The 16,580-nt window shown below is 38.8% G+C and overlaps 1 protein-coding gene across 1 annotated transcript in view; it reads right to left on the bottom strand.

Annotated features, from left to right (window-relative positions):
• Positions 1-4,366: 4,366 nt before the first annotated feature.
• Positions 4,367-16,580, bottom strand: part of CSRNP3 (cysteine and serine rich nuclear protein 3) — a gene marked incomplete at both ends in the record, with an annotated part of 181,852 nt that continues 169,638 nt past the window's right edge. Inside the window, 2 exons of the mRNA XM_080690052.1 lie at positions 4,367-5,419; positions 8,030-8,326. Coding sequence (XP_080546178.1) covers positions 4,367-5,419; positions 8,030-8,326 — 1,350 coding nt within the window. The remainder of the gene's footprint in view (positions 5,420-8,029; positions 8,327-16,580) is intronic.

Consider the following 16,580-nt stretch of genomic DNA (forward strand, 5'->3'; position numbering starts at 1 on the left):
ATCCTCTTGTTGATTTTTGAGGATATCAGTTTTCCATCTACTAATTTTGTGATTTTTTTTTAACTCCAAGAAAAAAGTAAGGAGTAGCCTCTTTTTTTCTACCTGTTTCAAAGTGATGCCTTTAGAACTTGAAACAGTGTTACTATTTTAATAATATGTTTATAAATAGACATAGAGTGATTGTGTTTCACATGTTTCAAAAGTTTCCTGAAGTATTTTCTGGGTTATGCATGAGTTATACCTACCCTTTGAAACTGTAGTAGGAATTTATAGGTATAAATTTAGTATCACTTATATAAGTCTACAGTAAAGAAGTAATTTGCTAAAAATCTCTTTTTTACTTGGTTCAGTCAAAACTGAGTCCAGATTTAATTCATAAACTTCAGATGAGGGGAGAGGAAAGAAAGATCCAGAGAGTTCCATTAATTTAAGAAAAAGAAGCATTCTTTTACTTGTGGCTTGCATGTAATTTGAAAATAATCGATGTCTTTTAAAATGACTTGAATGGGCTTCATTATTTTATGATACCTTTCATCATTATGAGATCTTAGAATTTATAGTTTATCCCTGGTATTTTTGATACTAGGACGGTTGCTCTAACTTAGCAGGTACTGAATAGATATGTGTTGAAACAAATGGATACTTAGTAAATTCTGAATATCAAGCCCAAAGGGTTTTATATTTGTACAAAAATAAAAAAAATAAAAAAACAATGACCTATCAATTTATAGAAAATAAATCACAGTATGTTTTTTTTTCTGTTTAATGAAATCTAAAACAGATTTTTGTTTAGAAGTTATTTGTTAGAATGCACAACCTCAAATAACATAGTCTCTTAACATAATCACTTTGCTTCTTGATTAACTAAAGAAATATTAATTTTACATTTTAGATGTGGTTGGGACACTGGCTGAAAAAAATATAATTCATCACAGAAAGGCAGGCCTTCAAATTGTAACCATATTATTCAGTCAACCCAAAGTTAGAAAGACAAGTTTTACCTATATAGGTCTTGATAATTGACAATCAAAAGATGGGGAGAAAATTTTAAGTAAAACTCTTTGACTTCTTTCTCCCAAAGTAAATCAAGAATGGCAAAGGAGATGCAAGCTGCTCCTGTCACTTGACTTGCAAATCAATTTGGCTAGGATTATAACTGCAAATTAAGCCCCTATTTAAAGGTATAAGGCTGGTGCTAGATCAACAGAGCCTGAGCAGAAAGCTTTGCAATCGACAGTGAATGACTGAAAAGCTGGGTGTCAAAAAAGACTCTAATTTTGTTAGGTGTACCATGGGGCGATACAACAGCTGTGGGTCAGGTTATTGTGTCTTGGTATAAAGATCTTAAGTATCCCAACTGGCTGCTGCTAACTTGATCCCTCTTAATAAAAGCCTAGAATAACTGTAGCACTTTCCTGGCATGTGGGCAGCTTTTGTTGAACAGAGGGCTATTAATGAGGATAAAATTTTCAGATGGAACACTGTGCTCTCTCTGCTTTTCTGGGAATGGAAGTAGTAATACATTTATTCCATCATTAGTATTATTTACAATTTTGACCCAGGATTTTTAAGCTATAACTTTAAACAATTATCTTCTTTTCTAGATCACATTTTTAGATTACAAGACCCAAGACCCAACCAGAATTTAGGGTAAGAAAATTCGGTATGCATTACTGACCCTTGCCTAAAATCATATATGTGTGTGTGTGTGTGTGTGTGTGTGTGTGTGTGTGTGTGTGTTGTGACAGAGAGAGAGAGAGAGAGAGAGAGAGAGAGAGAGAGAAGAGAGAGAGAGAGAGAAAGTGAGTTAGTTGTATGGGATGGAATTTTTGTTTTTTAAATATGTATAGTGGAAGATGTTAGGGTTTACTAGACATTTGAAATTTTGAAATGGAGGTTGTCATGGCTGGGTGGCTAATTCTTTTTAGTAGGATAGTGACTTTCTACACTGCTTGGATGGGGTGGGGTAGCTTTGTTTTTGTAGGCATCCTCTTGGAAATAAAGCTACAAAACAGAGACCTGGGCAAATATAAAAAGTTAAGCTTCTTGTGAAAACAAAGCTGAGCTAGAGTTAAAATATATATGGATTCAGAAACTAGACTGTCATTCTACCCCTCAGCTCTTCCCCAGCCAGAGCCACTCTTCCTCACTATCTTGGTATTTGGAAAGTATCCTCAGAGTGCTTTATATATGCCGATGATTCTGGAGCTTGTAAATAGCCTGCAAATATGGAACCTATGATTATTCCATGCAATTCAATAAAAGAGCCATAGCCTTTTGTTATTTTTCTTTGGAACTGTGCTCTTTAGATTGCACTGGTAGGAAAAAAGAAACTGGAGGTCAATCACTAACAACTGTATAACTTTGCAGATGAACCAGAATATAGTACCTACAATTGAGAAAATCCCTCATCTGATTAGCCCTTACTAATCATTCAAGAGGAACATCCCTCCCCTCAATCCTGTCAACTATATCATAGCAAACCCAAAGCTCCTTCAATGTTAACATTAGTGGTTGTAAATCTGGCCCAGAGATGGGGTAGGGAAGGGGTAGGAATCAACTGCACAGTGGAAGAGCTGCCAAGAAAACATGTTTTCCCCACATCAAGTTCTAGTAGGAACTTTTTCCATTGGAGGACTTTCTCTAAATCAAGCATTTTAAAGTTCAGTGAAATAAAATAGTATCATAAGGAACTGATATCTACAATATACTTATATCCATATTTTTAAATACCCAAGTCTAAAAGACAAAAAAAAATTGCAATGCAGTCACTGAAGAGCAAGCCATGTCCACATTTCAAATAGGCATAAATCTTGTGAAATGATATAATAATAGAAGATTAAAATGTGAAATTTAGCATGGTCATATTGCATTGGAAAAATGAAAAGGCAGAACAAGCTATTTAGTTACCTAAGTTACCGGAAAAGAGGTTCCTAGAAGTCCTCCGATGAGCCAAGTGCAGATAATCTAAAAGTGGGGAGTGCATGTTCTATTTCTATCTGTTCCCTTTAAGAAGAGAACTTGAGGTAATTAGAGAGTATTCAATGCATTCTGGACTACCCAGAATGCACTGAACTGTCCCACTAACTGTACCAGGCAAGACAAATCAAAATGCTTCAGAAAAGTAAGGCCTAGTTGAGTATCTGGGTAGAGGCCCCCCCTTCGATCAGCTAGTCACTAAGTGGAAATCCCATTGTATGCTTAGTTTGTAGAGATGGATTGATCACGCTGTAGAAAGGCTGGTTGCTGAGGTTGTCTCTTCCGTTTCCTCAGCCTCCTCTGTGTTTACCGAGTTAGGTCCTCAGAGTGGCGAAGGAAAAGAAGTCATTTTTTTTTCCTTCGTAAGTATCATTGAATGATTCCTCTATATTAATTGTATGACCCTTAGAATAGTTACAGATCTTTTATTAATTAAAATTTTTTTCAGAGTTCTCAGTCCCCACCCCACACGAGGAACCGTGAAGGGGCACTAAAGTGCATTTTGATGTAGGGGATAATAGAGTTTAAAGGTGCTGTCCAAGCTAAGAACCAAGATGATGCTGTTTAGAAAAGAAAGGCAATTCCTTCTACCTCCACCTCGGGAGTCAGCTGAGGGAGGGCAGTGAACTGGACCCTTCCCAGAGGATTGTCCTAACTCTTAACTTTAGATAAGACTGTGTAAAGGACCTGCACATATAGACTCATTTATTTGTCCAAAATAGCAAAAATAGGCCTATTTCACCCTTAAGAAAGTATTTGCAAATCTGATCAGTTGGGATTGTAAAAAACATGAGTGGGTTCCAGATGCAATCGGTGGGCATGCTCTGTGGTGCTAGCTATGTGTCTACAGCTTGAATGAACATGCTGCTGTTCACTGTCATTGAAACATGACTTCTAAACTACCGTAAATAAAATACACATGGAACAATTAAATCTTTTTTCTTACAATAATTACTTTTGCATTAAAAAGTCACCATCATCTTCCGATATATCGAAAATTAGGACTCTAAATCTGATTACTTTCCAGTCTCGGTTCATAATCTTGCACAAGCCCGATAATCCAGCATGTGGAGCTCTGATCTGCACAGCTTGGCAGGTTTCACACAGTTTGATAGGTAGGCAACTGTGAGATATGCACTTTTAAAATTTAGGTATTTTTTTTTATCAAAACAGTCGGAAATCTTTTAAAATCCCCATAGTGACTGTATTTGTGCAATGCCACAGTCATGTAGCTAGAACGGAGAAAACTGAATACAGTCTGGAAGATCAGTTGCAGTCCAAGCTTTCTTGGTCCTCAGTTCAAACGATGATGAGCCCAGGAAATCCAATCCAATATAGTGCCTTCAATAGGAGGAGAGTTGGTCCTGTAATAGAATAATTTCAGCTACTAAACAGGGACAGTTTCGACCACAGGTGACTTGATACACTCTTCGTGCAATCTGCTCTTTTCTGCAAGGCTCAGAGAACTTTCAGCAGGATGCTCTGAAATGTGACTGTCACCATTCAATGCAGAGACAAACCCTTCCTGGGAAGGGCCTTTCAAGTATGAGTGAAATTCCACTTGAGGGTGATTAGACCTGTGTTCTGGATATAAGCTATTGCAGGGCACCCCGCTCTCATTTTCCGAAGAGGAGCAGCAAACAATTACAGAGGGGTTGGCAGCTGGGTAATGGGGGGCACCGTAGGCCTCTTCTGCTTGTCGGGCATAGTCAACGAATTGCTCTGGGGTCATGGTGTAAGGCACCAGCGAAAGGGTACCGTTTTTGACAGTATCTCTTTCAGAATAGTTGTCAGCAATCTGGCTAGGAGTTCCTGGGATGTGGCTATCTATTTGGTAATACAGGGTGGAAGAATTGGCATAAAAAGAAGGATTTTTCGCATGGCTTTCATGAACAGCAGTACCATCCGAATAACAAAGGACTGAGGGAAGAGGGATAACCCCAGCATGAGTACCCAGACCTTCCACGAAGCTGTCTCCTTTATCGTCATCCTCCTCCTCCTCCTCTTCCTCTTCTTCTCCCTCTTCCTCCTCCTCTTCTGACTCACTCGGTGCCAGGCTTTGCGTGCTTGAATCGGTGACCCCACTGCAAAAGCTGCTGCCGTCCTCCTCCTCTTCATCCTCCTCCCCTTGGCAATCTAAATCCTCAGCAGACTGCAGGTGCAGCACTGCAGCCTGAGGTTCAGTTTCAATCTCAAAATTGTCTGCGATGGAATATTCTACAGAGTGAGCAACGGGGCCCATGGAACTACCGTGAGCGCTTATCTCACCATGGCAACCGTTCAGCGTGGAGATTTGCTGCTCTCGGTTTTTCTCGAGTTCAAGTTTCATTATTGTGTGCAAAAAGTGAGTCCGGACACGGATAGGATTAAATTCAATTCTACCTGCGGTGTTACTACATCCTTCTTTAGTGCAGCCACATGGGAAAGACATACGATCCACCTTGGAAGGAAGCACACAGATTAGCACCAGGGAACTATTACCAGCCAAATAAAAATCCAGGAACTTTCAGCAACCCTTGGAATTAAGTCATCCACTTAATTCCTCTGGTGTCAAAGCAAATAATAATCATGCTGCAAGAAGAAAAAAAGAAAGCAAAAGAAAAGCGAAGTCTTAAATCACAAGAATTAACTAGTTCTTAAACCTATATTCAAAATAAAAATAGGTTTTGGGATATGAATTGGCATTTTTATTTCACTGGCCTGCTCCAGTGGTTTCTTTATGTCTTTCTCTATTCTCTACTTTTCTCATTATGCCTTTATTTTTCTCCTGTTTTTAATGTTTCTATCCTTTCCCTTCTGCTGGGTTTCAGCTCATCTGCCCAATTTAAAAAAAAAAGAATAGCAAAAACCTTACAAGATTTGCCTACTGCTATTTTTAATTTAACTTATATGATGTTCCATGCTAGCTATACTATTTTCCTTTTGCTTATTATAAATAAACTTCACTGTCTAAGAGGACTTAGTATCACCACTTAGTGTCCTGCATCATCGTAATTCACTGGATAAACTTGGTACATGGGTACATGTGTGTGTACTGCAGGGCTGCAATGGCTATGCACCTTCATGACTGTGCTGGTAAGCTCATGTGTTTAGGTCCTGGTCCCCCACTCCTTTCCTACCCACTTTATATGACGACAAGCTTTTTGAGAAAGAAAATGTACAATTTTATCAGTATCTCCTAACTATTTGAATGATGAGCTCTGAAGAAAGTGATTGCATTCAACAAATGTTATTGGACTGAGCTCCTCACTCAGAGGCCACGTGGAAGTCTGGGCAATCCATAGGTACTTTTAAGATAATTTGCCAACTTTCTCAGATTCCACAAGCCAACCTGTATGCAGACCAGAATACAGGCAACAGGAAAAAACTGCCCTGCTTCCCACCTTATCCAGTTTTATAGAGGAGGCTGACTCTAAGGCAATAACTGTAGTCCCAATAAAAGGTAGTAACAGACATTAGAACCTGAATCTATAGTTGTTTTTTTTTTAACTTATGAATCTCTTTCTTATGAATCTGTCTTAAGCAACTATTTAGCTGATGAAAACGGTTCTCTTCTTTAATCTGAGTAACTCTCCTTTTTGGAGAAAAGGTGTTTCTGGAGAAAAAGAACAGCACCTAACTAATCATAGAGCACCAATATTATACAGGAATGGTGACCAGAAAATAATTTCATCCAGGAGTTAATTAATTGGTAAGCTTTTTATCTTTTCTAATTAGTTTTAATATTTAATCTTTAATTTTTTAGCTCTCCCTCCTCCTCTTCCTCCTCCTCCTCATTTTCTTCCTCTTCCTCCTCCTCCTCCTCTTCTCCTTCTTCTCTTTCTCCTTCTCCTCCTCCTCCTCCTTCTTCTTTTTCTTCTTTCTCTCTCTTTCTCTGATATTGGGGATTAAATCCAGGCACTGTCTGCCTTTGAATCACACCTCCTACAGCCCTGTTATTTTTATTTTGCTTTTAAAAAGGGTCTTGCTAAATTGCTGAGTGTCTCACTAAGTTTTGAAGGATGGCCTCAAACCTTCAATTCTCCTGTCTCAGCCTTCCAGTTACTGGGATCACAGGCAAGAGCCATTATTCCCAGCTTAACCTTTAATTTTTTAAATGTGTGACCAACCAGCTGAGAGTGTTAGGGAATATTTTGCAGCAGTTCTTTTATGAACTCAAATTTTAGGTTCTGCTTTTCAATTTTTGCAAGGTTCAATTCCCAAGTTGCAAAAATTTTCTGTTTTCCCCTGGATATTTCTAGGCAACCTTGACTGCCACAATCAAACAGAAAGCATGAGGACACTTTTTCTTGCTAAAGAAACCTTAAAAGCATGTAGTAATTGCAGCAGACCATATTATTTGCTTGTTTATTTACTTACTGCAAAGATCAAGAGAACAAATGCTTTAGGCTCTGTGGCCCTAGAGTTCAGGTTTTACTAGTCTTCAACTCTGTTACCCCAGCACAAAGTCAGTCAGAGACACCATGTAAACACAACAGTGGTGTCCCAGTCAAAAACACATGGCTGGTTGGATTTTCTCTGTGTGTTGCTAACTGACCACTCATTTTAGAGGTCTAGTTCACCAATTTTAGAGGTCAAGAAATGGCCCAAAGGATTTGCCTGACTTGTCAGTTTCATATCATTGGCAAAGAGCATTTTAGGTCCCAGTCCAGTGACTTCCCCACTAGTCTATACCACCTCTAATTATCATTTTATACCTCAGGGATAGATCAGAAAATACAAACTAGCTAGATATGTTAAGTGTCTCCCTGAATATTTGTAAGATGACAAAAATAAGCTAACAAAAGAAATGAATCCAGGAGGAAATAATTTCAGTGAACTCAGCCACCATTCAGGTTGCTTTCCACATTGTGTTTCATAGGAATGAGCATTTCAGGGATGTCTCTGAACTAGCCTTCCTCTTTCTCTTCTTCTGAATTACACATCTTTCCCTTCGTGCCACAAACTTTTCCTCCTTCTGTAGGAAACTCAATACATGTAACACCACAACTTCTTTAGGGGGTGACGTGTAGTGTCTTGTGTCAGGATGCCCCGAAATCCAAATCCTTACCTGACACTTAATGCCTGCCAGGCTGCAGGTACACGTTTCTGGGTCGCAGAACACTCTGCAGTCACAGCCGCAGTCCTCCCGCGATAGGCGGATGGCTCGCAGCTCGTGCTTCTCTTCCACATCGATCTTTTTCACTCCCGAGGCTCTCAGCAGCGCTCTGCGCTTTTTTGTCGGCAGGGGTTGTAGGAAGAAGTACTCATCTACTTCTGTGTTGTCTAAATCAATATCATCATCAGAAATGTCATCCACCGTAAGAGTGCTAGCTTCTTCGGATTCTACTGTGCCATTCTTAGTCATCTAGGAACAGAAGACAGTAAATAAGAGGCATAGCATGGGCAGGGTCCAAAGTCCCTACTTCAGCTCTGGGTGTGAATGAGCTGTTACACACCACCATGCCCCCTATAAGTGTTGCTGAGTTTCCTCATTTCCTTGTATTTTTCTCTTTAGGAGAAGTCACAGGAAGGAAAACAAAGGCACAAAGATGATGGGGTTTTAGAAATGTGCTGGTCACAGAAAACCATTGATTAGAACTCTCCACCTCCTGATGTTAATAGCTACAGTTAGAACTTGAGCCAATGTGACGTGAAAAAGACCAAAGGTGAAGCTGGGCATGGTGGTGCATGCGGGTTGGTAATCCCAGCATTTGGGAGGCTGAGAGAGGAGGATATCGATTTGCAACCAGCCTCAGTTACGTAGTGAGGCCCTTTGCAACTCAGGGAGACCCTGTTTCAAAAATAAAAAGGCTGAAAAAAATAATAGGGCTGGGGGTATAACTCGAAGGTACAATGCCCCTGGATTCCACCTTAGTACCTCAAAAAAAAAAAAAAAAAAAAGACCAAAGGTTATAAATGTTCACCACTGAAAGGTATCTTTAGACCCAATTCATGAGTGATAACTCTAATGTGGGAATAGATGTGTCCTGGTCCAGCAAACATCTTGCCCTTGAAAAAACAACCCTGACCTTTGGGCTTCAGCAGAACCAGGTACGTTAGAAGTAAAGCTGTGTGGCACTGTGCTATTAGGATTACAAACAGGATTATCCTGTGGAACGTCCCAACAGTGAGGGCTTGATATGAAGTAATCAGTCAGGTCAGTGTGCCCTCAGTAAGACAAGAAAAGAGGGCGGTATGGACAAGTGCTCCCTACCTGGCAACTGAAACCACAAATGTGGCCCCGAAGGAGTTCACGTGAGCTTTCCCCAGAGCAACACCATCCACATATGAGCTCATGTGGACAACCACACCGTGCATACTCATGGCTTCTGCTTCTATTTATATTTCTTTTCTAAATTAATCTCATCCATCAGGAAGCCTGAACCAGTATTTCACTTCTATTACACCAGCACATACTGATGCCTTCTTATAAAAGCATTTGGAAAGAAAAGTTTTCTCTGAAAATGAGCAAGATATTCCTTGTGAGGAATAGCATGAAAAGAAGTGAAGAAACTCCAGAAGAGATAAAGTGTAGAAATTCTAATAGAGAAGCTATTTTAATGTTTTAATTTTTAAAATTACTCCCTGAGTTTCATTAACCGTCATTGTCACCATGCTTCTTATTTGTAATGGTTCATCCATTAAACAGTTAAAATACTTTGTTGTCCGGGCGTGGTGGTGCACGCCTGTAATCCCCGCACTTGGAAGGTGGAGACAGGAGGATCGCGCAGGTTCGAAGCCAGCTGTGCTGGCTTAAGAGACCCTGTTTCCAAATAAAAAATATAAAAAATGGGTGTGGGAGTGTAGCCCCGAGGTAGAAGGGTTTCCAGTACCAACCAACCAACCAAACAACCAACAAATAAATAAATACTTTGGTGACAGCAGACAACATTCTCTCATCTTTATGGGAAAAAGTTCAATTTAGATGAGAATATTAAGTAAATACTTAAGATGGACAGCTCTACATATGTTAAAGAACAAATAGAAGATTGGACTTGCACTCAAGTAGAGAAACTTTCACGGAGCAATCAATATAGTAGCAAGTGCATACTCAAAAATATATTGCAAAGGGTCCCTGAGCTGTTTTTTGTTTTTTAACAAATGCCACTTAATTATATCTCTGAATATTTCAGAGCGTAAATCTGTGATCTTACAAAGATGGATGTTGCCCTTATTGGATTGTGTTTCTTGGTGTAATTCTCAATTTATTTCCTCTGTTGGCATTTCTTTATAAATACCAAAGTAAAACTGGTGCCCATTGTTAGGATGTGACTGGTTGTTGTGGTGATCATTTTTGTTAATTCTTATTTACTAACAAGTTGCACCTTCTATATATAAAGTATCTGATTCTGTGAGAAATTCAAGTGTAGGATTGTGTAACTTAGCCAGTCATCTGTGCAGACAAAGCTACATGAACACACAGGAAGTGTTCCCTTTTCCATCTTGTCACTTTATGGTACTTAAATAGTTTTTGGCTTCCCTATGTGAACCTCAGCAAGCTTCTGAATGCACAGAAAATGTAGACACTTAGGACTTGGCCAGAACAATTCACTTTAATACTTCCTTCCTGATTAATTTCCATGTTATATAACATTTCTGCTTCTTCTGTAACTGGTAGCATTACAATGACAACAGAATTTCCAATTTATATTGATAGGACTGATTTTTTTAAAAAATTGTTTTTGTGATACTAAGGATTAAACCCAGAGGAATTCTGCCTCTGATCTGCAACCCCAGCCCCTTTTAATTTTTATTTTGAAACAGGGTCTCATTAAATTACTGTGCTAGCCAGGCGTGGTGGGGTACTCATGCAATCCGAGTATTTGAGAGACTGAGACAGGAGGATCATGGTTCACAGACAGCCTCGGCTACTTAGTGAGGCCCTCTGCAAATTAGTGAGACCCTGCTTCAAAATAAAGAATTAAAAAAATAGGGCTGGGGGTGCAGCTTAGAAATAGAAGGCCCTTGGGCTCAATTTCCAGTACCTCAAAAGTAATTAATTAACTAATAAATTAATTGCTGTGCTAGTTTTTAGCCTGCTATCCTCCTATTTTAGATTCCCAAGTACTGGGATTATAGGTGTGCACTACCATGCCTGGCTCAGGGCTAGATTTTTTTTTTTCTTTAAGAAAGTAATGGTTGTTATCAAGTAATATATGAAAACTTAAAAATCAAGACAAGTGAGATTTTAGCAAACATGCAAAACATATAAAAATTTAAGGCAACATATATAATTAATTGGCATCTAAGAATTAAGAACCAAATAACTGTATCTCAAAAAGAACTACAGATCCTGTTTAGTCCAAAAAATCAATGCCTCTAGAAAATAAAATCTGCACCCCTTACTTTTGTGTCACTGAATTAAAATAAAAATTTCATTTTGAAATGAAGAATCTGAAAGGCCATCACAGCTAATATTTTTCAAAAGAATTACAAGAGTTTTAATCTGGATTTATTATTATTATTATTATTTTTGCTCATCTGGGGATGGAACCCAGGGGCATTAGACCTCCTAGCTATACCCCCTGCCTTATTTTTTTATTCTTTATTTGGAAATAGGGTCTCATTAAGTTACAGAGGGCCTCACTAAGTAGCTGAGGCTATTTGCAAACCGCAATCCTCTGGTTTCAGCCCCACAAATGCTGGGATTACAAGCGTGCGCCACCACACCCGGCTTTAATATGGACTTTGAAAATAGACATTTATGCTGAATTTGTGATGAGGCTTTATCCTCACCTCCTCAATATCGTGTGTGTGTGTGTGTGTGTGTGTTTGTGTGGTACTGGGATGGAACCCAAGGGCTTTCTACCTTTAGGCTACTACATTTTATTTGGAAACAGAGTCTTACCAAGTTGCTGGGAGCTTCACTAAGTAGCTGAGGCTAGCTTTGAATATTTGCAATTTTCCTGTGTCAGCCTCCCAAGTACTGGAATTACAGGCATGCACCACCACGCCCAGCCTTTCAGTATCATTTCTTATGAAGACTGAGGATATGCTAGTTCAGCTTCATCCACTGGCCTTTGGCTTGTCCTTTTCTTCTCCCAGCCTCTGGTTGTCATTTTGCCTTTGAAACACAACCTTTGCTAATCCTTTGCCAATCTTTCCTAGACCTCTCCTCCAGTCTATGCCCATTTATTTCCTTAAAACTGAATCTAAATGCTTTTTTTTTTTTTTTTTTTTTTTTTGGTACTGGGGATTGAATCCATGGGCATTTTACCTCTGAGATGCACACCCAGCCCTATTTTATTTTTATTTTGAAACAGGGTCTCACTAGGTTGATGAGAATCTCACTACTTGTGTTTTTTTTCCTTTTGATATAAGTGCTACCTTTAAATGTCTTTTTTTTCATCTTATTCTAGAATCATTGAAATATAAATTTGGTTTGTCAAAAGCAGCCTCCTTATCCTATGCAACAATATGGCTCAGATTCATTGTAATCTCTTAAAGACATACAGAACTCAACTCCCTGACTCTTATTTCAATATGTTTTTTCCCACATCTCATAAATATATCATGTTTTTCACAGTACCTCTATAATACTAGAACTCTAATGTGGAATTAAACACAATGTGTTTAAAAGTCTATCCCCTTTACAAAACAACATACCCAGCACTTTAAATGCATACTCTCTTTTGAAGTAGATAGCTTTAATCTAGGACTTCGACCATTTCACATTTAGTGTCCTTTCTCCCAAAATAATTTTGCTTCTTTAGGAGCTCAAAAAAAGTTTATGAGGCAGGCATGGTGGCGCATGTTTGTAATTCCCACACTTGGGAGGCTGAAACGGGGGGTCCCACAGGTTCGAAGCCAGACTCAGCTACGTAGTGAGGCCCACAGCAACTTAGTGAGATCCTGTTTCCAAACAAAATATAAAATAGGTCTGGGAGTGGAGCCTGGAGGTAGAAAAGCTCCTGGGTTCCACCCCCAGTACCCCCCCCAAAATAAAACAAAACAAAAAACAACTTTGTGAAAAATGTGGTTTAAGGGCACTATAAAACAATTCCTGGACTTTAAACCTGCTTTTGTTTCTGTGTCTGTACATATATGAAAGAAACAGAAATTAGAGGTAGAAATGGAAGACAGGCAGTAGAAACAGGTGTGATGTAATAACAACGACAGTTGAATCTGCGTCCCAGAATCCATCCTAAGCACTATACCTGCACTAGCTCCACAAGCATCACAGAGATCTCATGAAATATTGACCACCCTTATAGCAACTAAAATGAGGAGGAAATTGAGGCAAAAGAATGTCAAATATCATGCCCAAGGTCACAGAGAGTGAGAGCGCACACCAAGTCATGATCCTAGGTGTTTAACTTTACAACTGTGCACTTAAACAGCTATGCTCAGAACATGTACACATAGTATTTCTTTACTTTTGTAGAACTGGGTGTTGAGCCCCGGGGCATTCTACCTGAGCTATACTCTCAACTTGTTGGTTTTTTTTTGGAACAGGATTTCATTAGCTTACTGAGAGTCTCAGCAACATTGCTGAGTCTGTCTTCGAACCCACAATCCTCCTTTTTTAGCCTCCCAAGTACTGAGATTACGGATATGTGCGAGCACACCAGGCAATTAATATTTATTGACAAGTGTTTTACGTGTATTTTATAGGAGCCACAAGGAGTAAGGCAAAGTTCTTTATCTCAATGGGGAATAAAGAGATAAGGAATATGATAATTTTGGGCCAGCTTAGGGGGAACACACAACGTTTGAGAGTTTGTAGGAGAGGCAAATGTGTAAGTATGAGTTAGCAATCCCCACAATCTAAAAAGTCCACTATTTTGTCCTATACATACTTGAGGAATAAGATACATTATTATAAGAATCAGTAGAATAGATTGTCATTAAAGCACCTCAAAATAACCAATACAATGAAAATGATTACAGAGAGGGAAATAAGAGTGAAAATGCAGATTGACTAAAACGTTGAAAAAGCCCCACAAAAATAAATATACTTCCTCTCAGCAGTTAAGTGGTATATTTAGTAGTAATATCTCCTTGTCCTTACAAAATAATCCACACATGTGAAAATGAGAGTGGAAATAAGATTGTGGAAAACTAATTCAATTCCACAAACACTGATTACCACCTATTATAACAAAAATGATGTTGCACATGGCCCAGCCTGCCATAAACTGAATACCAAGTACTGAGATCTAGGATTGATGTAAATTATCTCACCTAATACATTCAACAGTCTTAGGAAGTAAGTGTTCTTTTTATAGTTGGATAAACTGCTCTTAAAGAAGTTAATTTAAGAAAGTTTATCTAAGTAGCTCATTCATGATAATACAGAACATCAAATTTAGGTTGATTTGGCTTCAGAGCTTACGCCAGACTAGTAAGACCAATTTGCAGTAAAAAAAAAAAATCTTAGAGCAATGGTAGAAAAAATTGTATAAAAGAAAAAAATCGATTTTAGGTACACTCCAAGAGCTGATCTCAGTGCTGGGGTAGAAGACAAAGAGCAGGACACATTTCCTTAGAATTAGCTCATTCAGAAGTAAAGGATATGATTCAGACTCACTGAACATGAGTTCAGAAAAGGCAAAAAGCAGAGTGAGCAAAGGCAAGGAGAATTCATCAGTTGGCACTTCCTTTGGGGACCTCTTTTACGGGCACCAGGGGGTGGCCTTTCTAATGGAGATGATCTCAGGAGACACTGGTCAAAGATGGCTAGACTAGCCTTATTCTTTTTGTTGTCTCTGCCTACTCATTTATCCTGGGTTGCATTTAATCGGCTTAGCCCACTCACTGATTTTATCATAATACACTAGTTTTGCTGACTGATTTCAGACATATCTTTCCTATCATATCATGAGCATATTGAGAGCAGAGACTATGTCGGCCTTGCTCAGCAGATGTCCTAGCACCTTGATCATGGCCAGTCTCATAGTAATTGGTTAATAAATATTTTTTGAACAAATGAATGTTCTTAATCACTATGCCATTCTGCCAAGTACTGTAGTAGGTATTGGGGTTTATAAATGTACGACAGTTCTACCATCCAAGAAGCTTCTAATCTGCTGGAGAGACTATGTAATAAATACGGGATAGCGTAGGATGTACAACAAAATATATGTACAAATTGTAAAGTAGCACAGAGGAAAAGAGGATAGGCAGATAAAAAGAAAGGCGAGGTACAAAGACACAAAGCAGAATTATTTACTTTCTGTTCTGATTTCATAGTCTCTTTCAACGAGAAAAATTTGAAAGCCAGAAGTGAGAGAAAAGATATGTCAGGAAGGATTTAAAGCAGAATGGGTTGGGGAGACAGTGAAAGAGAACTCAGCTGTTTTATATAAGAATCCTCAGGCCCAGACAATTTATGCTTTAGAGCAACGAGAAAGCTTGAAGTTATGATTGTTCTGTCTAACATCTGTGAAGCGTCATGGGGGAAGGAACTAAATTATGATAAAAATGGGAATGAATTGTTTTTAAAAGAGCTAATTCTGGATAGCAATATTCCAGAAAGAATTATTTGAACAGATGGTTTCAGTACATGGGATAAAGGAGAGCGGTGAATACTAAACTATTGTCTGGGTTCACTAGAGAAAAAAATATCCATTTTTGTTGAATAAACTCCATGCAGAACCTAAACATTTAAAAGATAAAAGCGGGAATGAGGTGTACGGAGCCCTGGGCCTTCTGTGCAGGTCCCTGATCCCTGACCCCATGGAGCACAGTCGGAAAATTGGTGCTATAGTCCTGAGATTTTTTTTTTTTATTCTTGTTTTGTAGACAAAAATATAGTCCTGAGAATTTCTCATTCCTAGACGCAGACAATATTTCTTAGGTTCCTCTCATGGACAGAAGAAATGGAATCTACTAAGAGTATGGTAAGAGGCATCGATTTTTAGTTAACTGGACAGTGAAAACGTCTCCGAGATCAGAGCTGCTCAGCCTCTTCTGTATCACCACTAAGACCAAGAATGAGAGACATGGTACCTTTACAGTCTCTTGGCACCAGTGGTCCACCCTGGAAAATTCAATAAGGAAACCACAGTATGTGCCTGCAAGGGAAGCAGTCCCTTATTCTATTAGGGACCAGTGCTCTGAGAGGATGTCCCCAAGTTGGCCTGGTCTTGAGAAATGTGTTACTTGGATGAAGGACATAAAAGGCAGCCTTTCACATGTGCAGATGACAAGATCATGTTTGTAAAAATTAAGTATTAAAAACTTAACTGGTCACTTTCTCTAGGTCCACGTCTAGCACAAAAGAGGGTTCTCAGCATTGAGATGCTATAAAATTTGTATTTATATCATAATGCAGACTTGAATTAAAAGAAGTGATTTATGTTCACTAATTTTTGTGGGGTTGTTTTTTGTTTTATTTATTTATTTTACTTACTACCCACTTAACATGAAAAACTAACCAAACTCTCTAAAGCTACTATAAGTTTAGTTACACCCCTGGAAAGCATTCACAACTGGGAGAGAATAATGTAATATATTCCTGTGCATTGGATGGGTGCTACCTGGAATACATGGCCTTCTTAGAATAATATCAATAATATCAACATATAAGCACATTTTGTGATGGCACACACCTGTAATCTCAGTACTGGGGGAGCTGAGACAAGAGGATCACAGGTTCTAGGGCAGTCTCAGCAAAC

Source organism: Muscardinus avellanarius (assembly GCF_963383645.1).
Source record: "Muscardinus avellanarius genome assembly, chromosome: 2".
Lineage (NCBI taxonomy): Eukaryota > Metazoa > Chordata > Mammalia > Rodentia > Gliridae > Muscardinus > Muscardinus avellanarius.